We start from the raw sequence: 22,619 nt of genomic DNA, 5'->3' as shown, positions 1-22,619 counted from the left end.
CTCGAGCCAAAGCCAGCTCTATCTCCGGGCTTTACTCAGGTTGTTGGAGAAACCCTCCGAGAATTCCAAGAAGCCCTGTTACGCGCATAAAATTTTTAGTTTTGTATATGTCGAAGATAAGTACTCACCAAGCTCAACAATATCTATGTTATCTATATAAATAACAATTAAAGTTGTAATTGTTTTTCCGCTTTTAACAGGGGCTGCGTTTGGGTATTTCCTCAGATATTTTGGAGAGAGAGGATTTATTTGATTTTTATAAAATTTTTAACAGCAGATTTAATTATGACATTAAAGTTAGCTGTCACTATTATAATTGTTTTATTTTTTTTTATTAAATAAATTTGCTTCGAAAAATTGCATTTTTTACTTTTTTAATTTTCTAGATGCCAAATTTTGAATTTTCAGCGGAAATGCTCAAACTAAGCTTCTGCTAAAAAATTCTATGAAAATCAAATAAATCTTCTCTTCTCAAAATATCTCAGGAAATGCCCCTATTAAAAGCGAAACTCAAAATTTTAATTTTAAAATGTTCTTCACGGAAATTAAATTTTATAATACATTTATACTTATATATATATTGTTCTGTTGCAGTGTATCGACATCAACATTAACAGTAAAAGTAAACTAGAAGTATAACCAACGCAGACAGCTGTCATCCAGTGGCTTGAGATTTATCGTCTTCCATAGCCCTAAAAGCATGTCAGAGTCTCACCGGCTGATGTTCGCTGATGTATATTCTAATCGTACAGGCACGCTATGTGAGATACTATAATGATGAGTTACGAACGATGAAATATTATCCAATAAATTTAAATATCATTTTAAATAAAATTACTCACGTCAGTCAACGACCTCGGAATCGGAGTCATAACAGCCCGAAGATATATAAATTTTTATATATTGAAGATTCGAGACAGAAAAGTATAATCGCTGACAATCAAATAACCAATTTTTGCATCGTTGTCTTCATTTGGCTATAAATAGCACAAACTGATCAGTAGTCGAAAGCTGAGAGTGTTTATCGATAAATATTTTAGCGATATAACTTTAGCTACAGGTGTTGCGCTGATGAGACGGACATGTTTGCATGCAATACGCTGTGAATTTCCAATTCATTAAATTGATACCGAGACTTAGTAGTTTTACGAATTGTCTTATTTTGGTATGATTGGCTGAATTACGATCTAAGTATGCGTTAGTATAATTGGCTACGGTAAATTATGATAAATTATATTTATGATTCTTTTTTTTTACAGAAAGCTTAGTTCAACAATTTATTAGTAAAGTTTTAATTAAATTATCCGATGAAATTTAAAAGAAGAAATATGATATTTCAAAATTTTAGATGAAAATAAATTTAGCAGATATTTGATCATTTTTAGAATTTTTTTTTTAATAAATAAATTATAGCAAAAAAAATTAACATTGAGAAATTAAAAAAAATTTTAAATGCAATTTTTTAAAAATACATTTTTGGAATTAATTTTTTTGTTGAATAATATTTAAAAATTCTCTAATGACTTCTAACTTTAAAGTCATGAATTTTAGACTTTAAGGGCTATTTTTTTAATCCAGGATAAAATTTTATCCAAGTTATAATTATTATTGTCAGTATATTTATGTAAGTAAAATAAATAAATATATTTTAGCATTGAATAAAATTTTAAAATTGAAAATAATTAAAATCTAACTACTTAATTATATAAATTTTTAAATAATTTAATAATAAAACTAAAACATAATCATAACTACAAAAAATTTCAAAATATTTAATTCACAAGTTCTAAATCATTTTTTTATTGTATAAATCTAAAAAATAAATAATTTTTTCTAATGAAACTGAAAAAGGAACAAAGGATTAGGTAATAAATAAAAAAACGCATATATTTTTTTGTTATGTGACTGCTAATTTTATTATACTTTTGTTACAGCCAAAGTCCGAAAGCAGGCCGAAACGTGTGATCACAGATAGGGTGGTGAAGAATCGTGCGGTTGTTGTCTTCAACGAAGCGTGCTAATTTATTCACCGAGATTGATTTTCAGAATTAAGTATCCAGTGTTCTAGTGCCCTGGATAAAAAAATGCATACGTCAGTAAAGTTGATTAAAAAAAAAAAAAAATTATTTTTTTTTTATTAAAAGTAAAGAAGAAATAGCAAACCATTGAGTTGTACGTCGTTGCCGTTTGTTCGGTACGTCTTTGATCCGACTGCCGTCACTGGACACGAGCCTAAAAGCCATTTCCGTAGGTTTGCCAGGTCCTGTGGTTCCTGATGGCACGTTCATCAGTATTTTTTTGTCTTGGCGATTCTCTTTAGATTTCCGTTTAACGCTCAAATCCGATGACACCACAATATCACCGAATGATTGACCAATCATAACTACAAAATTAAATAATAATTTTCAAATTAAAAACTATCAAATAAAATTCAATTAAATTTAAATACTTACATTTTTCGTCAGTCAGTGCTTGTCCTTGAACATTGACAATTACGCACACCGACAGAACTAATAAAAGAGCCAAAAGTTGCGCCATGATCGGGATAAATGTCGGAAGGCCTAAAGGTTTTTTTTTTATTTTTTTTCTAGACAAAAAATAAAAATTTATTATTAAAATATGATTGACAGCTAAAAATTATAAAATATATTTTCAGGTGATAATAAAACAGCTTTAATTGAAAGACCGATCAAAGTAAAAGTCGAAACTCGGAACTGACGAGGTCACTTCTGGTGAACGTCGATCGCGGTGTGAAACTCGATGCCAAAAATCAAAGGTAATTTTATTTCAATGTAATAAAAAATTATTTAAAAAATTTTAAATAAATAATTTTAAAAATAAAAATAAAATAATCAAAAATTAATTATTAATTATTTAATAGATGTATTTCAAAAGAGCTTGTATTCACTTACCGACACTACCCCGAGATAACTTTCCGAGACGACAACCGCACGAGAAATGCGAGCAGGATTGTAAGCAAGCCCACGGGATTACTCTTTCTTCTGTACCCTGCAGCAACTATATGCTATACCAGCAGCATTTACCAGATAGAGAACAGGAACAACACGAACGAGTACCACTTAGGACACGCAGTGTTCTTTAAAAGATTACATACACAGACTGTAGGTTGTTGCACCGGACGAACCACTTTCTATTTCATTTTTTTGGACTCCCTTCTCTTCTCCCTCATACTCGTACTCTTGATGGAATAAGGACGGGTTTACCGGCTGACAGGGCCGTAAGAGAATATATCCTCCTAAATTATCCCTAACGAATTTACGAACTTATGCATCACTTACGTCCTTTTTTCGTACATTTCTTCTTAAGAAAATTCTAAAATCTAAAAATCTTCATAGTAAAATTATTATTACTATTTTTATTATAAAAATTTTTATTTAAATTTTAATATTTTTAAAATTTCAAGCCTTTTATTCCTCCCTCACCCTTTTATCTTTTTTATTCCTCAGACTTTCTCTTTGATTTTTACTCTTTAGTTCTTTCCTTCTCTCTCCCCTTGTTTCATCAGCAAAAAAATCTTGCCGATTTTATTATAAAGAACATCTGGTGGCTGGAACCGGACAAAGAGCTCATAAGCTTTAGAGAAATCTTAAAGATGCATTTTAAAGAAAAACTTAACATGCAACACCGTCAGTTTTTTTATTTTATTTTTATTTATTGTTTTAGAATTTATATAATAAATAATTTTTTTTTTTTTTTTTAGGATCAGATGGGCTTCTAGTAGTCGTAGCTGAAAAAAAAATCAAGTCATTAAAGTAAGATTATTAATTTTCAATAAAAATATTAACATTAAAAAAAAAAAAGTAAAGTAATGAAGAATACTTTTAATTATCTCTAGAATTAAATTCAATCAGACGAGTCTAAATAATTATTAAAAATAACTAAAATCGAAAAATGATTACTGATTAGATGAATTTTTTATTTATACAGAAAACCAACAGGAATTTAAAATCCGTCTGAGCATTACCTAGGAGAGGAGAGCAAAGCAAGCAATAATAATAAGAATAAAAATTAGAATGAGTGTAACCGATGATATTAAAAGCGGTGTCTCACCCTCTGGATAGAATCCCTTTAAAACGAGTTTGGGTGTCTAGCCTCGCTGTTTGTCGATACGCGAAGCAGATCTAAGACGGGGATGGTGCCTGAGAACCACCGAGTGTAGAAATTCCGTGCACCGGAGTTGAGAGTTTAATATAATGTATGTATGTAGTATATATATACATATATAAATCTAGAAGGAAGAAACCTCTATAGAAATATAGAGACCGAGATATTCATTTAGTCCTTCTCCTTTTCACACGTCCAGACGAAAAAAGTATTCATCCGTTCTTGTCCCCGTCTGGCTCCAGAACAATACTATCCCGAGAAGAGACCATTAAACAACTCTCGCACCGTATAGTAACCCAAAGCCTTTACATCAGCAGCTTAAAAGGGCACATAAATAAATACACTTGGTAAGTATTTACATTGCAGAAAACCATTACACGCTGGATAGAAGACCCCGAGTCGTTTATTATGATAAGATTTATGTCTTTGCTTGCTTTGTCTTCTTCACCCTATTTTTTATTATTTTCTCTTTACTTTTGCTTTCTTCATTTCAATTCGTCGTCGCTTTGGCTTCTGCTCAGTTGTTATTATTATATTTATTTATTTATTATTTTACTGACATAATAGAGGATAAATTTATAGTAAATTTAGTTTAATTACTTCAAAAAAGAAGAAAACCCAGGCTGGCGGCCAGAAGATGCCTGAGCTGTACTAAAAGAGGCCGAGAAAGGCCCAAAATTGAAACTCGCGCTCTGAGCGTTTGCCTGGCTATTGCCGGCTCCAGAAGATCCTGCGGATGCTGTGGCGAAGCTACCAGCCTGATTATTATTCGGGTAATAACCCCCGTGGTCCGGTCTTGGTCTTGGGCTTAAAAATACAGAATAAAATAAGACAAAATAAGGATTAAACTTATGGAATTTCTGTGTAAATTTCAATGCAAGTGTGTGAGTGAGAAGAGGGAGAAGAGGGAATGAAGAACAAAAATAAGAAGAAAAAGAGAGTTCATTAGCATTGTACGTTCAACGAACCCGTTGCCGAGACAGCCGTGACCTCGACAGCCATGACCTCTTGGAAAGTTATGCTTTCTATGTCCAAATAATTCGCGCCCTTCAGGTACACCAAAGTCTGAATCTATTAAAAAAAAAAAAAAAATTAAAATTTATTATTATTATTATTATTTGATATTTTTTTTTTTTATTAGAAATTAAAAAGAAGAAAATTTTTTTTACAACTTACAATCATCTGATGAAGGTCCAGGAAAAACAAATGGCGCTGCAGCAAATCCATTTATTAATTCACAAATAATAATTGCACAAATAATCACTCCACCCTTCATTGTTGGAATACTGATGGTTCAAAGAAAACTAATCGTCTGACAACATTAAGAAGATATCCGTACTTTTTATATATCTGTGCTGTGTCTTCCTATTCTGGGGAACTTTTGAGAGTTGACGGCCTTCTGATTCATGGTCACCAGCCTTAACATCCTATTAATGCTCGATATTTTTTTTTTTTACATATAGTTTATTTTCAGAAATAATATTTGCACATCCAATGTTTGTCATATTTATTATTATAAATTATAATAAATGTGTCATCGATTTAATGGGGAGCTGCATCAGAAATTTGGACGGATATTTTTTTTTTTTAGACCCGACAGCTCAAGAGCATAATTCTGGTTTTTTAACAATCAATTTAAGATTAATTATCTGAGGAAAACAATGGCATTAAATATAATTGTAGTTATTATAATTATTACTATTAATATTATGTAAATAGGAAGGAGAATGATTGACGGTAATTTATTATTTAATAGACTTATTTATTAAAATACATCACTTAAATAGTAATGAGTATTCAGTAATCAGTAATAAAAATACAACAATTGTTTATAAATAACAGATCGTAAAAAAAAATATTACATAATAATTCCAAGATATGTATGTGAGTATCGGGAATACCCGAAGGGCACACGAAGGGCACACGAAAAAGTAACAATTAATTACATTAATACATATTGGTACACTATAAATATATTCGATAAAAATAATTATTATAATTTTAATAATATATTTAAAAAAAAAAAAGTATGTATGTATGTATGTGTGTATAGAAGTGTTTATGATCAAGGTATCGGCTTTGAGCCCTCTGATACGGACTGTATTCTTGTGAAAACAGGTTTAACAAGATTTTAACACCATAATTATTTGAGTGATGCTCCTCGTCGTTTTGTATGGATAAAATAAAACGACAATGATAAAAAGTATCGAAAGTTATTTTAAAATAATTGTCATGAAAGATACAACTTTATGCAATGAAAAAGTAACATTCGCTTTTTATCAAGAATGTGATTCATACTGACTCTTGTTTATGATGCTTATTAATTTAAATATAAATATATATTCAAATATATATTTATATAATCATTTCTATATTCTATAAGAATATTTATAGACATATCTATAAATATTTATAGATTACCGAGAATACACTGGAAAAAATTTTACCAAAAAAAATTATTTTTTTTTACTAAATTTAAAACATAAAAAGGATGATCATTGATCATAACACTAAAAAAAAGTACTTGATAATTTTTAAAAATATAAATAAAGTATTTTAATATTAATTAATATTTTTTTTCCATAAATTTTCTTGTTTAAAATAATTTTCTATTTTTTTTTTTTTTTTTTTTTTTTTTCATTAATAATTCCAGAATTGTTCCAATTAATATTTATAATACTAATCTAGTCAGTAAAAACCAGCATTTTAGTGGTGTCTACACTGGCCTTGGCCTCGGCAGAAGCAGAACTTTTGGAACCAAACCCTGGACCAGCGGAAGCGGCTGCGTTTGCTTTGGCTGACGCTTGGCTGTTGCCGTAAGCGTTGGCGTTGGAATCCGCAGAAGCGAAAGCTCTTGCATTGCTAGTTGCACTTGCGTTGCTAGTTGCACTAGCATTGGCAGTTGCTTTGGCATTAGCATTGCTATTAGCTCCAGCAGAAGCTACGGCATTGGCATTAGCATTGGCATGAGCACCAGAGTCAAAATGTCCATTAGAATTATACGAAGTTCCTGACAATGGATTTCCGTAGGAGTCTACGGTTCCAGGCTGGTACCCTTGAGGCTTTGAAGATCCTCCAGATCCTGCATTAGCGGTAGCAGAGGCTTCAGCAGCAGCGTGGACATTTGCACCAGAGTTTCCGGTCACAGTTGGAAGCTGGTTGTTATTAAAGCCTCCGTAGTTTCCCGAGTCTCCGTTCGACTGGACGTAACCACCTCCATGCTTTTCAGGATGGTACAATCCATCATCATATGGCCCAGCATTGTTTTGGTAATCAGCTACCTGTTTTGTTCCTTGGGTATTGTCGTAATTGACATGGTCATATTTTTCAGGGTGGTATAATCCATCGTCATATGGCCCGACATTGTTTTGGTTATCAGCCGTCGCAGAAGACGCAGCATTTGCAGTTGCAGTTGCAGTGGCACTGGCTCCAGCTTGGGCTCCACTGTTTAATGGTGTTCCATCTGGACCACAATCACAATCAGGCTCTGGCTTGTAGGTACCAGAATTGTCGTGAGTAGAGCCTCCGTAGGTTCCTGAATAATCATAATTAGTTCCCTGAGTTCCAGAAGTTCCATAATATGGAGGCTGAGTTTTTTTAACCGGCTGATTAACGAATGGATTTCCTGAGCCGGCAGTAGCTCCTGAATTAGCGTTAGCGTTTGCTCCTGCATTTGCATTCGCTCCGCCTTGAGTTCCAGTAGGAACTCCATAAGTTCCAGTGGTTCCATAGTATGGTGATTGAGTTTCTACATTTGGCTGATTTATAAATGGATTCCCTGAGCCAGCAGTAGCTCCTGAATTAGTGTTAGCGTTCGCTCCTGCATTTGCATTCGCTCCGCCTTGAGTTCCAGTAGGAACTCCATAAGTTCCAGTGGTTCCATAGTGTGGTGGCTGAGTTTCTACGTTTGGCTGATTTATAAATGGATTTCCTGAGCCGGCAGTAGCTCCTGAATTAGCGTTAGCGTTCGCTCCTGCATTTGCATTCGCTCCGCCTTGAGTTCCAGTAGGAACTCCATAAGTTCCAGTGGTTCCATAGTGTGGTGGCTGAGTTTCTACGTTTGGCTGATTTATAAATGGATTTCCTGAGCCGGCAGTAGCTCCTGAATTAGCGTTAGCGTTCGCTCCTGCATTTGCATTCGCTCCACCTTGAGTTCCAGTAGGAACTCCATAAGTTCCAGTGGTTCCATAGTGTGGTGGCTGAGTTTCTACGTTTGGCTGATTTATAAATGGATTTCCTGAGCCGGCAGTAGCTCCTGAATTAGCGTTAGCGTTCGCTCCTGCATTTGCATTCGCTCCACCTTGAGTTCCAGTAGGAACTCCATAAGTTCCAGTGGTTCCATAGTGTGGCGGTTGAGTTTCTATGTTCGGCTGATTTATAAATGGATTTCCTGAACCTGTAGAACCTCCAGTACTGCCATAATTCGGCCCAGTTCCGTATGTTCCTTGATTGTAGTTTGTTCCAGTAGGAGCGGTGTTCTGAACAACTGGTTGTTTATTTAAAAATGGATTCTTAGCTCCGGAATTTCCTCCATAGTAACCATTGTTTCCATAAGTACCTGTGGTTAGATTGTTGGCATAAGTTCCTCCGTTGGTTCCAGATTGAGCGTTTGCGTTAGCATTAGCTACAGCAGTTGCCTGTGAATTACCTCCAGTATTTCCTCCATAGTGACCATTATTTCCATAATTATATGTAGGCTGATTAACTGGATAAGTTCCTACATTTGTTCCAGATTGAGCGTTTCCATTAGCATTGCCACTAGAATTTACAAAGAACGGATTTTTTGTATACTTTGGAGTTCCATAAAGTCCAGTATTACCCGATTGCCCGTTTTGGTATCCTCCGTTGTAGTCGTTCTTGGCTAAAAAAAAAAAAAAGTAAAATATTATTATTAGTAAAAGCATGACATCACTTATATTTAATAACAACATAAACACTTGTAATGATCAATAATTAAAAAAAAAAAAAAAAAAAAAAAAAAAACATGTCATGTTTACGACTGGAGATAAAATTGAAAGAAAAAAATGTTTACAGACGAAAGCCAGATTTGGATACCAACGATTAAGCCAGAAGAATGATAATAGCCGAGAACCAGTGTAGTAATAAAGGCATAAAATCCAATAAATAAAAATAAAAATAATATTATACTGATATGCAGACAAAGGAATATCGTCATCGATGGCTGAAGAAATAAATTTTGATGATTTATAAAAAACTGATGCTCACCTGGAGCCGGTCTTTCGACAAAGATTATTTCTTGTTGCCCATAACCCGACTCAGGAGAATTATTATGACGATTTTGCTTACGGGGGCGAGGACGTCGGTTTGTTGGGGGTGAGTCCGATAGAACAATCGGTATTAATACTGCGTTAGCTGAGCTTTGGGATTGAGATATTACTCGCGAATCTTCAGCAGGGACAAGTCTGATAACACTTTGCCCGTAGTTGGGCTTAGAAAATTGCTGGTTATTTTGAGGTTGAAACACAGCACCAGTTTGAGCGTTAGATTGAGAATTAGCGTTTGATTGACTAGTTGGACTTCCTTCAACGAATGTTATTGTTATTTTTTGTCTTCCGGAATTTCGTTGAGGTACTTGTCTGCTTGGTACTAATCTTATTGTATTTCTATTATTATTATTAGTATTAGAATTAGAATTAGCGTTATTGAATTGATTGGGAGACTTTGGTAAAGACTCGTAATTAGTGTTAGCGTTTGCTGCGGCATTCGCTGTTGAACCAGATTGTCCACCTTGATTGTTATAATTAATTACTGGATAATTGTAATTATTAGGAGGATTTCCAGGCTTATATTGATTATTAGAAATTGTTGGAACTTTGTAATTAGTATTAGCTTGAGAATTAGCATTTGCCGCTGATTCAGAATTACTGCCTTGATTGTTATAATTATTTACTGGATAATTATTATTGTTATCATTAAAGTTACTTGGTGAGTTAGATTGACCATTAGAATTCGGGAGAGATTCATAATTAATTCCAGCATTCGCAGAAGCACTAGCAACTGCATTTGCTGACGCTCCAGAAGTTCCTCTTTGATTATTATTATTATTATAATTATCAACCTGATAATTGTTACTATTAAAGTTTGGAGTTTGTTGGTTAAATTGATTATTAGTCGGTCGAGATTCAAAATTAGTGTTAGAATTTGAAACAGATCCACCATTTTCTCCTTCTTTATTATAACTACCAACCGGATTATTACTACTATCAGAATATGTATTAACATTGCCATTACTACCTGTTAAAATTAAATTAAATTAATTTACAATGTTAGATTAATCTAAGAACCACAAAATTAACTTAAAAAATTCAATAATTACCTCCATAATATTCAGAACCGTGAGCATTGGCTCCAGCGTCGGCTTGGCCAGTTCCAAGAGTGTGAGTACCAGTATTAGTTACACTGTGTCCGGCATTGTCGGCATAAACATTAGCGTGGGCATCAGCACTGTTGTAATCATTGCCACAGCCAGGATTTCCATTTTCGTAGTACCTAGAATTTCCTTGGCACATATTTCCAGCATTGTTTCCATTGTATCCAGTGTTTCCGTTCTGGTAATTCCCGTTGTAAACAGGAACATTGGTATTGCCGTAAGTTCCAGCGCCGGCGTTAGCGTTAGCGACAGCTTGAGCCGAAGATTGGCCATTTCCATAGGCATTAGAGGTAGCATCAGCTTTTGCAACAGCACTACCACCAGAACCTGCATTTGCTGTCGCTGAAGCTGAGCTTACAGCTGTAGAAATACTAAGCGGGCCAAGATTTACGTTGTTCGACAAACTCTGGCTGTTAGCTTCAGCAGAAGCTCCAGCATTGTCTTGTCTTCCGTGGAATAGCCCGAGGGGATCCAAAATATTGGCTGCTTTGTTAAACTGTTTATGGGCAAGGTCTCGCAGGATTCCTATTTAATGATTTAATGATATTTATTATTGTCACTGTATTTTTTTGGTTTTTTGGTGTTTTTTTAATGAAGAAATAATGCGTTAATGAAGATTAGGATGTACCAAAATTCAATTTCCGTGAAGAATCTTTTAAAATTGAAATTTTGAACTCCACTTTTAGTAGGAGCTGTATTTAGGCATTTCCCAAGATATTTTAGGGTAAGACGATTTATTTGATTTTCATAGAATTTTTTAACAGGAGTTTAGTTTGGACATTTCCGCTGAAAATTCAAATTTTGGCGGGAAGTGCCTAATTGAATCTCCTGTTGAAAATTCTATGAAAATAAAATTTATCGTCTCACCTCAAAATATCTCAGAAAATGCCCAAACACATCCCCTGTTAAAAGCGGAACTCAAAATTCCAATTTTAAAAGGTTCTTTTAAAAATTACATTTTGGCACACCCTAATGAAGATCAATAATTACCTGCTTGCAATCCATTAGCCAGCAGCAGTACCAAAAACGGTACAATACACTTAACCGATTTCATACTCAGCTGGTTAATTTTTAGCGTCAACTAATTGAATATTAATTATTATTGTGATTGTTGTGAAAAATATTCGATTGACTTGTGAGACAAGACTGAGGATCGAGAGGCCAGGCAACATCTTATATACTTAACGCGACTGAACCATTTGAGATGAACAATTATTGTCCCATCGGCGTTTTCCCGCGACGAATAAGTGGTGGGATTATGATCACTCGCGGATTTTCCATCCGGGATTTAATTGCGATATCAATAGTCATCTTCACTATCGCCATCGACATGCACTTGTTATTATAACAAGTAAAAAGTACTATTAATTTCATTGGAAGATTGTTTGTACATTGCTTAGTGGACAATATAATAACGTTAACAGATCGCTAGTAGGAGTAGTTCAGGGTCACGGTCCGCTCACTTTGACTACTTCGATATCGGCTTCTTCATTTCGGGTTATTCTTGATTCTTTATGACAGCGATTTGTTTTTTTTTTTTTTTTTGTACTAAAAATAGAATCATACTAAAATCAATAGACACCTTTAAATTTTTATTAACTATTAAATTAATGTGAAAAAAATTATTAAAAATTTTACAAGAAGAAATAAAAAAAAAAAAAAAAAATAAGTGCAAATTATTAAAAAACTTCTTTTTATTATTTTGTCATAAAAATTTCAAAAGCTTTCAGATCTCTGCTGATTTAAGAATAAAGACAGTTCTTGGATTATATATTTCATTACTATAAAAGACTAAGTCATATTTTGTTCTCTTTGTTAAAAATAATTTTTTTTTTGTAAATAATTGAAATTGCAAAAAATTATATTGTTTTCGCGACTTTAAATAAATGATAATAAAAAAGAAGAAATGTTAATAATTACTGAAAATTTTTTGGCCTAAGGTAAAAACATTAAAATTTTTTTTATAATTTTTTCGTTTAAATTTAAAAAAAAAAAATTTTTTTTTAATTCTTAAATTTTTTTAATTTCTTAAATTTATCTTCTCTTTGCTGAGGGCGTTTCTTTAAAAATAAATAAATAAAACTAAAACACATCCCATACATTTGACTTTGATCTAAACCATTTTTTCTTTTAATTTTACCACCCACTTTTTGGTCATAGCAAGTTTGTTTTCTCAGGAAGAAGAAAAAAACAATAACGGAACTGCAGAAACAATAAATAATTTAAAAATGTATTTAATTGATAAAATCATTGGACTAAACAATAGATCCAAGATAGTATTGAATTCTGTTTACCTGCCGAATAAATTAGCATTAAAAATTTTTCATGAATTATTTTCTCAGAAAAAATTAATTAGTCTTATCTAAAAAAAAAAAAAAAAAAAAAAAAAAAAAAAAATGGTAATAAAATTTTTATTTATTACTTAATAAAACTTTTTGCTTAACGATCCTTAATTACTTCAATACTCATCAAATTGCTGTTTTGCTTTCAGAAAATCTCAGAAATTTTTATAGAGAAGAAAAAAGAAAAAAAAAAAAAAAAAAAAAATAAAAACAGAGAATTAAAGAACCTTCGAAGGAGAAATTTAACATTACCTTGAATACGATCCTTCGGTACGCGGCTGGAGATTGAGGGAAAAACCCGAATCCCTTCGTGTGTACTTGAGAAATTCCTGGAGGTAACTATTTAATTATTAATACAAAAAGTATTTTTTAAATGATTTAAAAATTAACAAAAATTCAGATCATTCCAGAATTTACTCAAGTAATATAACACAATATTATTATATGTTTATAAATCAGTGAGTAAATACATACGTATGCATTATTAAGTAATGTCTTGTACGTTGATAAAATCTGTACGTGTTACGTGTCATCTTTGAAACAGAATTCTTGCGAATCACGTGGGTATGTGACGCTGGGAAATTTAATCTGGAGATTCCGGACATTATATTAGCAATACCCTGTCCGATTATTTTGCAAAAAGCTACCAATCTAATTACGTCATCACCTAATAATAACAATAAAGGGTGAGCAGAGATATAAAAACATTTCTTCTCATAAATAAAACATTTCCTCTTGAAGTTAGAACCTGTTTTTTTATTTGGGGTTTCATTATATTACGCATTAAATCAATTTTTATGACATAAAATACTTGAATTTTTTTTCTAACTTAAAACTCGTATAATTTATCATTTTTTTCAATAAATTAAACCTTAAATAATTACATTAAATACGTCTAATTTTATATTAAAGCTTAAAATAAATAAACAACATTTAAATAAATAAAAAAAAAATATTTTAAAACAAATTTTTCATTAAACTTTATTGTCTTATATTTTGATCAGATTTTTTCAAAAATACTTAAGTAACGTGCATTAAATAAGTACAGTAATTTAATATTTAATAGAATTCCTAACTAACTTCACTTACTTATTATTTTCTATCTAAACAAAAATCAAGCGTAAAAACATAAATTATAAATAACTTATCATTAAAAACTAATATCTAAGACAAATTAAATTTCCTCGGCAGTTATGGATAAAAAAAAAGATAAATAAACACTGCAATAGCACACAAATGGACTTTATATATCGCGATAAAAATTAAGCGGGTCATTTATTAGCCGATGACTCCGATTATATAGAATCGAATGGATATTCCGTGAGCGATAATAGATTATACGCAGAGCTTGAGTGAAGGATTGATAAGGAAATCAACAAGCTATTAATTAATGCTATTGGCAACAGTGTATATATTTATATATCATCGATAGGATGGAATCTCAGGTAACACCTGTCTTTTTTTTTTTTTTTTTTTTTAATTATTTTTTCTTATTTTTATAATAGTAATAATTATTGTCTTTTTTAAGTGAATCATAGACAGCATATCTCCAGTTGAATTTGTACATTCTTAAACTGATAATGCAATAGCATTCTTAATATTTTTCTACTTTAATCAACGACAAATTTAACATTTAATTGCATTGTAACTTTAATATTTATAATTTATTATTAATACTTTAAAAGATATGTCGGTTTTCAAATGAAATTTTACCTTTTTTCTTTTTTTTTTTTTTTTTTTTAAATAATAAATAATAAAATCAAAGTTAAAGAAGAAAGAAATAAAAAATAAAATAAAAGGAAGCTTAAATAAATCACAGATGCTGTAAGAATCTATCTTGATTGCGTATTGACATGTTTCATTGACTAAGTCTAAGGCTTTTTTTAACAAACAGTCTTTCTCATTTTCAATAAATTTTTTTTTTTAATCTTAATACAACAAATAAATTAAGGAAGCGGGAATTTTCCATTGGCATTATCAGTCTCAATCGGATTTGAGTTGGAATTGTTTGAATTATGATTACTATTATCATTATTGTTGTTATTCTGATTATTATTATTATTATTTGATTTTTCAGGATCTTCGGACTGCTCGGTTTTGAATGTCAAGGCGTAATTTCTGAGGTACTCGACGACCTGAGTATGACCGAAGGTCTCAGCTTCGTCGATAGGCCGATTGCCCCACCTGAAATAATTTTTTACCTCGTTATTTTAATTAATAATCCTAAAATAATAGTAATAGACAATGAGTTGGATGATTTATTGTACCTGTCCTTGGGATCATGAGGAACTCCGCACTGTTCAATCAAAAATTCAACGCAGTCGAGATGGCCTTCGCTCGCCGCTAAATGTAAAGCTGTTCTACCGTCGTAATCTGATAGTGTCATATCCATTCCGCTGAGACGGTGTCTAGGAATTATTAATTGAAATTATTATTTTTATTTTCGTTCATTCAAAACCAGAAAAAAATTAATAGCCTCATTTACAATAGTTAGCTCATAAATATTTAATTTTTTTTTTTTTTTTATTTATTTACAAATTAAAATTAAACGATTAGTAGGTGTTAAAAATAACCAATCAATTAATTCAATAAATAAAAATTTAAAAAACTAGTCTTGAATGTTTGTGTTCCGCGTAACGCGTAACTTACCGCTTCAGGCATTCTTGTAAGTCGATATCGTGTCTGTTAGCATGCATTGAGTACTGTGTTTATTAATTAATCATATTTGTTTATTATATTTTTACTAGGTGTTATATGACATGTGTTGTGTTGACCAGTGATTTAATTTTTATTTTTATTTTAATCGATGGATATGACTAATGACCACGTAAATGACTGAGTTATATTTAATTGTCAAACATTAGTATACCTTCGCATGGCAGTAACGTCGCCATTGGCTGCACTGAAGAGTAAGTTTACGATTGACAGTCCCTTGGTCTCGTATTTGTGTCTACGAGGGTCTTTTTTGTTGGTAGCGTGCTTCAAATTGTCGTATCTGTGGAAATTAAACTCGTTGACGAGCTCCTCACAAAACTGAACCCCTCGACAAGAGTTTCCAAGAGAGTCCAGGGGTGGGGACCAGGTACAAATGCCCATTACGTTGGGGATCACCACTAGCAAGCTGCCGGATACTCCTGATTTTGCTGGGATTCCTACCTGGTTATTTGAATGATTAATTAGTTATGGTTGTGAATATAAGTTTCAAGATATTTCTTGGAGCCGGTGATTGTTTAAATTTTAAGCTCTACCTTTTTATTAGTTTTGAAAAAAATGAGCTATGTTTTAATAAACAATTAATTTGTTGTAAATTTTAAATAATTTTATTTCTTAGCTAGAGATAAAAAATTTTTCTCACAGTAATTTTTTTGTTCCAATTTAGAAAAAAAAATTTTTTTTTTGATAATTATGCAGAAGTGGGGGTTCCACTGATTTTAGATAAAATTGAAATAAAATAAAAAATAAAAAAATTGATCTTTTTGAATATTTTTTTTTTTTTTATTGTTCTTCACGGCGAATTTATGAAAAAAATTATGAAAATTAAATATTTTGATTCTTTTTTTCTAATTTATTCTATTTTTATCGCTCTTTAAGAAAAAAAATATTTTAATAACCGGAAAAAATAGTATTATTACCATTTTATTAAAAACACCTAAAATCATAAATTTTGAACTTTCAAATTAAAAAAAAAAAAAAAAAAAAAAAAAAAAAAAAATATTTAATTGTCATACTTTTTATCATTTTTACATCATAAATCCGCCGTGAAGAAGAACAATTTGAAAAAGAAAAAAAAATATTCAAAAAGATGGATTTTTTACACTTAAAAATAGGTGGAGCCTAAAACATTTAAGCAATGATGATAATTGGTGAAAAAAACTTACTCTGAAAGCAAACTGGCCACTGTAATCATACATCCCGCAACTATGCATAAGACTAAGTACATCTCTAACACTCTCGGGCTTTAGAACTTTCTCCTCAGTAATCGGACAGATACCTCCGTTGGCGAGGGTAGCAGCCATCACGGACATAGCGTCGCAATTGGACTCCATAGCACAGCATTGAAAATAAAAGTCCATTATGTCTCTGAGATTACTCTTGTCTGGATAACAACCATGTTCCCGCATGTAGAAACCCAGAGCGTAGTTTCTGTCAGCAGCTTCACGCTCAGACAGAAAAACAGCGTTGTTGAAGCCGAGATTCTCCCCGCCAGCCAGCTTCTTGAAGCAATTCATCGTAAAGTCAAACTTCTCGGCCAAAGTCATCTCGGGTTTTATGAGACTTTTCAGCAGGGAGCAGATGAGAATAGCGCCGGCATTTATCATCGGATTGTGAGGCTTCTCTGTAGGGTGAAAGAATAATCGATAAGTAACAAAGGTAGTTTAAAAATGAAGTAATGTGTAAAGAAGAAATAAAAGATCTGATAAGATTTAAAAAGCAAGATGACTTACTATTGTGATCCAGAACGAGTTCGTTGAAATTCCGACCCGAGGGCTCTTGACCAACGTACTGATGGACGACTTGAGGACCCAAACTTTCCAGTGCAATGGCATAGGTCAGGGGTTTACTACAACTTTGTAGAGTGAAAGGAACGGTGGTGTCACCTATGCTGAACCGCTGCCCGTCAATGGTGCACACCGAGACCCCCCAATATTCTGGGTTCATCCTGGCTAGTTGGGGTATGTACGAGGCCACTTTCCCCTCGGTGTTGGTCTTACACTTCCAATAAAAATCTTCTATGTGCTTTGTTAAACCGGCCCAGTCGGGGATTACAAACTGGTGTCGGAATGCTCGTGATATTAATGCAATATTTGGTGTTACAATCCTATAACATTTTTATTCATTGTTGAATAATAATTTTAAATTAAGGATTTGTTGTATGATGATTCTCATACTCTTCAACTGACTAAGAATTTTTATTTTAACTACTAATTGGCAGTCCAGCCAACCTTTAAAAATAAATTAAATAATTATTATGCTCCACTACCTAAAGAGAATATATAAAAGAAAATTAATCACAGCAGTATTTGCTCATTAGGAGCAAAGATCATCTTGAAAAAATGTGATTACATCTCAGGGACTCTAGAATTATTTAATTTATTTAGAAAATTCAACGGACTTGCCAATTATAAGTTAAAATAATAATTGTTATTATTAATATTATGATTAAAATATTAATCTATATTATTAAGAAAATAAAATCGTTTTTTTAGAGAAATTTAGTGTCATTTAGAGTCATTCGAAAATGCTCTATCTCTAAATACATAATTAAGAAATTACCTTGTATCTTGTGAACCATTGACATTTTTAAAGATATAAGCTGATCCCGATGTTACACTTATCAAGACCTTTCATTTAAGTAAGGACCTTTCATTTAAGAAAGCTCTTGATGAGTGTAACATCGGGATGAGCTTATATCTTTAAAAACATCAATAGTTGAGCAAAATTTTATTTATTTATAAATAAAGCAAGGTTGCTAGTTAATAAAAAAATAATGAATTTACCTTATAAATTGCTCACGATTAAGTTTTTGTGTTTCATGAGAAACACCTTCAGTACCACCAGTTTTTAAATGCTCAGCTTTCAAGTTATCTGTAAGTTCTTGAAGTCGTGGATCATTTTTTCTCAACCCGGTTGTTCGTAATGCCTGAAATTTCAAATAAAATAATGATTAAATTATCACTTTGATTATTGATTATTGATAAAATAAAAAGTTAAAAATTTACCGCCAAAAATTTTCCCACAGACAACAAATCGGTCTCTTCATTTTTGAACATATCAAAAAGCACATCTTCGGCATTGGCGCCATGATCTTGATTTTTAGTGCTGAAAATAAACGATTTAGAAACTTTAACAGCATTGAGTAATGCATGACAGAACAATGGCGATTATATGTATATAAATAATCTATAAAGCGACGACATGAAATTAATGAGTAAGTGTCCAACAGAGATACCCCGACCATGACCATGAAATCGTGCAAATTTAAATACCCAGATGTTATGAGAGAGCCAAATAATAATAAATAATTATGAATTACCGACACCGACAGAAATTCATCATACATCCCACCTTCCAAAAAATTCTATTTTATTATATAATGAATAATAATATTAATAATAAAAATAGTTACTACAGCCCGGAGAGCCAGCGCTTCAAAAATAAATAAACTCTACATTTATTTACTAATTCATGATATTCATTTTTTTTTTATGGAGTGAAAAAAAATGCATATCTACTTGAATTCCATGCGATTACTGTGCATGGTACTCACTACATATAGTGGCTGTCATGGATGAAACTGTAATTGCTGGAAAATCAAAAATAAATTTTGACTATTAGAAAACATAAAAATTATTTTATATTAATTTAGAATAAATATGTTCTTATTTAGCTTTCTTAATTTAATGGAACTTTGCCAATTACAATTTAGAGAATTTGTTTTCGTGACACATTTGGAAAGATTCCCAGTAAATAAAAAAAATTACAGTAAAGATTTACACGATAACTATTATTTTGCCTGTTCATATTATAAATATATATTAAAGATTTATTATTTATCAGTTGCTACTATGCTGAATAATTATTTACCGGGTCTGTTGATGCTCAAGATCTGCTAAAGGCGTATCTAGGTGTCTCGCTGAACCAAGTTTATTTGACCGTGGCACAATAGCTCGTTTCTGAAATTAATTATTTTATATTAATATTTTTTATTTTTTTTTTTTTTTATGTATTATGTAATCTATTAATTGTTTTCTTTTACTTGACTTGGCTCTACGAATTTTATGTGCAATTAATTAGTTAAATTATGTAATATTGATGTAAGCTATCCCTTAATTAAAAAAAAGAAGATTTAAAATAATTATTTTTTTCTAAAAAAATTATTATCAAAAATGGGCTCTTAATTTTAATATTAAATGCTGAGTATTCTAATTTAATTTTATATTTAAATTATTTTTAGTTCTTAATAAAATTAAGAATTTATTTTTGGAGAAAATTTTTTTTTCTAGATTGTTATTTTGCTCAAAAAAACTTCGTCGGAAATGAATCATCCTAGTAACCCAGCTTTTGCACACATGTTCTTACATCTCTAGGTGAATACCTAAATATTTTATGTTTACATATACATTTTATCCTAATTAATAAATAGACAAAAAATTACAATACACTTCATAAAAAAAAACATAATTTAAAAGCTGCCTTGTTTCGTAAATTTTTTACACATATATTCTTCAATATTCTTCTCTACGTTAAATTTAAATTAATTAACAAAATTCTATTAACATAATTATTTTTATCAAAATTATATAATTCGATTGATAAAAATTAAAATTAATTACAAGGTTGTATTAATTTTGGAAATAAGTAAACTGTTATAAAAAATACATTGTACATTATTTTATCATCATCATCATCATCTTCTTCGTAAGGCTTCAATAACAGATTAACTTAATCATAACATCTATTTCCGAGCTCTCCACAAAACGATATTTAAATTTTGCTATTGATTGCGATCAATTGACATCTATCAGAAAATAAATCAAAGTTGGAATAGACGTCAATGATAAATTATCGCTCGCTGTATTTCAAAGAATAATTACAGATACAATACAAGTGCTTAGATATTTTACTATTTTATCAGTTAACATGTAATTATCCCACTTAAACAATTATAATTATAAATATTGATAAACTAAAATTAAAACACTAGTTCAATATTTATCTAGATTCTCGTGAGCCTCCATCCAACTTCTAATAAATCAATAACTAAGGTTGACGTACGCTAATTACCTGCCAGTAACAATTAGCTCTTAAAATTTTATGCCAAGTAATAAACGTTAAAAATACTTTTATAAGTTATTTATATTTATCGAACAATTGTAAATAATTCTGCCGGTCTCAGAGGTTAAATGTCTAGTATTGGTGACAATATAAAAAATTTATTTAAAAAACCTTCTCTGTCGCTATCTATAACATGTTTAACAATAAATATTTAATAACTACTTAGTTACTTTTATTAAAAAATAAGAAGAATAAAAAAATCTTCTATTTTAAAAATAGTTTCATTCATTAACATGTGATTGTCATCTAATTTGCATTTTTTTCAAACAAACCGGAATTTACAAAAAAAATCTAACCAATTATCACCGGTTGTTTTTTTAGTATCATTCTGTGAATCCATCTTATACTTTACTATCTAAAATAAACTTCCGCATACGTAGTATTTCTCATTAATAGCCGTTGATTCATAAATAAATTATCATCAAATGTCTTCTGATTATCAATTATAAATTTTTAAAACAAAATACTTCCAGCGCTGATGACATTTGTGTAAAATTTGATCAACATGTTTTTTATTTCTCAGATACTGAAATCAATAGACACAATTTTTTAGAGAGACCCAGTTATTGATGCTTGTAATTTTATTTTAATAAAAAAAAAAATATCAACTTTAGTAAATTAATAAATATAATTTTTGATTTTTTGTGAACATTTTACTTTTTTTAATTAGAATAAAATTACAAGTGTCAAACAACTAGGCTAGTATCAATAACTGAGTCTTTTACCTTTTATAAAAATTATTATAAAAAAAAATTCGACATAAAAAAATTTTTTAAAATTCTAAAAATAAATTTAGCAAATATCTGACAATTTTTATAATTTTTTTAATTAAAAAAATTAAAATAACAATTTTTAATAACTAAAATTATAATTTTTTCAGTTTTAATTAAATTAATTAAAAAAATTTTTTAATATTTGCTGATTCAAATTTTATAATTTCTCTTTATATACTTTATATACTCCAATAAAAAAATCACTGATTAGATCTATACATACGAAACTCCATATTAATATTCATATCATGTCATACTATTGATTTCTTTCATCATACCCGCTGGTAAATAATTTCCTACCCCAATAGTGCCTTTAAATTTTTCGCCGGTGCATATAAATTGACCAGCGACGTGAAACTAGACACCTGTGCAAGGATAATCACATTTTCCTAAAACTTTATCGGCTTTTAAATGTGTCCTGTCACAATGGGGCCGCTCATACCTACTCAGCTAGGGTGCAGGTTATTGATCGTCAAAGTTTCAAAGTTTCCGGGGTCTTAATACAACAAAATTCTCGATACAAACCTTTAAAAAAAAAAAAAAAAAAAAAAATTAAAAACATAAAATAAATTTCTAAGAACTATTATTAGTTATCTGATTATCTATTACTATTATCTAATTATATACACTATACTTAGTCAAAAAATTCGGTCAAAATCAGCACCCACGTGGGTTTTAATTTACTTTAATGATTTAAATGATTAACGCAATAATTCAAAAAACATTAAAATTATGACAGATTTATTTTTAAAGACTAAATAATTTTTAAAATAAAATAAATAAATTAATGCACTTACCTTATGACTTGAGTGAAATCTACGGAAAATATTAGCACCCATTTTAGGAACGTGACTCATTTTCATACTGTATATAACAATTTCCCTAAACATTTTCCTATATTTAAATTGTTTTATATTAATGCAACACAGCAATTAAATTAACTACAATTAGTACTTTCGTTATTGAGTTATAAAACTCTCACACTATTTAACAATTAGGTAAAAGTAATTTTTTTATATATTTATATATATGTAAATATTTTAACTATAGTTTTCAATCACTCACGCACGGCGTCTACGGCATGAAAAACGGCTAGACCCTCATAGACCCTAGATCTAGATACTACTACTCGATGCACATTTACGCATTCTC

The 22,619-nt window shown here is 30.7% G+C and overlaps 3 protein-coding genes and 2 long non-coding RNA genes across 7 annotated transcripts; 1 reads left to right on the top strand and 4 right to left on the bottom strand.

Moving 5' to 3' along the window:
- Window positions 1–1,897: 1,897 nt before the first annotated feature.
- On the bottom strand, window positions 1,898–3,049 carry LOC141534425 (uncharacterized). The gene is made up of 4 exons (XM_074253772.1): window positions 2,913–3,049; window positions 2,454–2,587; window positions 2,164–2,383; window positions 1,898–2,072 (listed from the first exon to the last, which is right to left on the bottom strand). Exons 2-4 carry the CDS (start codon window positions 2,536–2,538, stop codon window positions 2,027–2,029), a joined length of 351 nt encoding a protein of 116 aa, XP_074109873.1. The 5' UTR covers window positions 2,539–2,587; window positions 2,913–3,049; the 3' UTR covers window positions 1,898–2,026.
- LOC141534423 (uncharacterized) lies at window positions 2,913–5,455 on the bottom strand. 2 transcript variants are annotated; one of them, XR_012480418.1, is made up of 5 exons: window positions 5,302–5,455; window positions 5,094–5,196; window positions 4,726–4,932; window positions 3,444–3,748; window positions 2,913–3,348 (listed from the first exon to the last, which is right to left on the bottom strand). XR_012480418.1 is itself a non-coding variant. In XM_074253768.1 (4 exons), exons 1-4 carry the CDS (start codon window positions 5,399–5,401, stop codon window positions 3,736–3,738), a joined length of 423 nt encoding a protein of 140 aa, XP_074109869.1. In that variant the 5' UTR covers window positions 5,402–5,455; the 3' UTR covers window positions 2,913–3,735. The 2 variants fall into 2 exon arrangements, 1 of the variants encoding a protein (XP_074109869.1); XM_074253768.1 differs by having other exon boundaries at window positions 2,913–3,748.
- A 1,198-nt stretch (window positions 5,456–6,653) lies between these two features.
- Gls (glutaminase) lies at window positions 6,654–22,541 on the bottom strand. Its single transcript, XM_074255138.1, has 15 exons — window positions 22,265–22,541; window positions 19,444–19,532; window positions 19,127–19,162; window positions 18,579–18,678; window positions 18,357–18,499; window positions 17,304–17,677; window positions 16,737–17,194; window positions 15,728–16,014; window positions 15,126–15,266; window positions 14,808–15,042; window positions 13,111–13,197; window positions 11,507–11,597; window positions 10,463–11,041; window positions 9,352–10,380; window positions 6,654–8,986 (listed from the first exon to the last, which is right to left on the bottom strand). The coding sequence occupies exons 1-15, from the start codon at window positions 22,355–22,357 to the stop codon at window positions 6,810–6,812; spliced, it is 5,919 nt and encodes a 1,972-aa protein (XP_074111239.1). The 5' UTR covers window positions 22,358–22,541; the 3' UTR covers window positions 6,654–6,809.
- LOC141534426 (uncharacterized) lies at window positions 11,640–14,672 on the top strand. Of its 2 annotated transcripts, XR_012480420.1 has the most exons (3): window positions 11,640–12,456; window positions 13,008–13,193; window positions 13,259–14,672. It is a non-coding gene; the product is annotated as an uncharacterized LOC141534426 (long non-coding RNA). The 2 variants fall into 2 exon arrangements; XR_012480419.1 differs by lacking the exon at window positions 11,640–12,456 and having other exon boundaries at window positions 12,961–13,193.
- Window positions 19,562–22,251, bottom strand: LOC141534427 (uncharacterized). The gene is made up of 3 exons (XR_012480421.1): window positions 22,102–22,251; window positions 21,420–21,992; window positions 19,562–21,220 (listed from the first exon to the last, which is right to left on the bottom strand). It is a non-coding gene; the product is annotated as an uncharacterized LOC141534427 (long non-coding RNA).
- Window positions 22,542–22,619: the final 78 nt, after the last annotated feature.

The sequence above is a fragment of the Cotesia typhae genome, unplaced genomic scaffold (assembly GCF_013202065.1).
Source record: "Cotesia typhae breed Kobodo isofemale line unplaced genomic scaffold, CoteBio_Ctyphae scaffold_13, whole genome shotgun sequence".
NCBI classification, from domain to species: Eukaryota; Metazoa; Arthropoda; class Insecta; order Hymenoptera; family Braconidae; genus Cotesia; species Cotesia typhae.
This window is presented reverse-complemented; position numbering and strand designations above follow the sequence as displayed.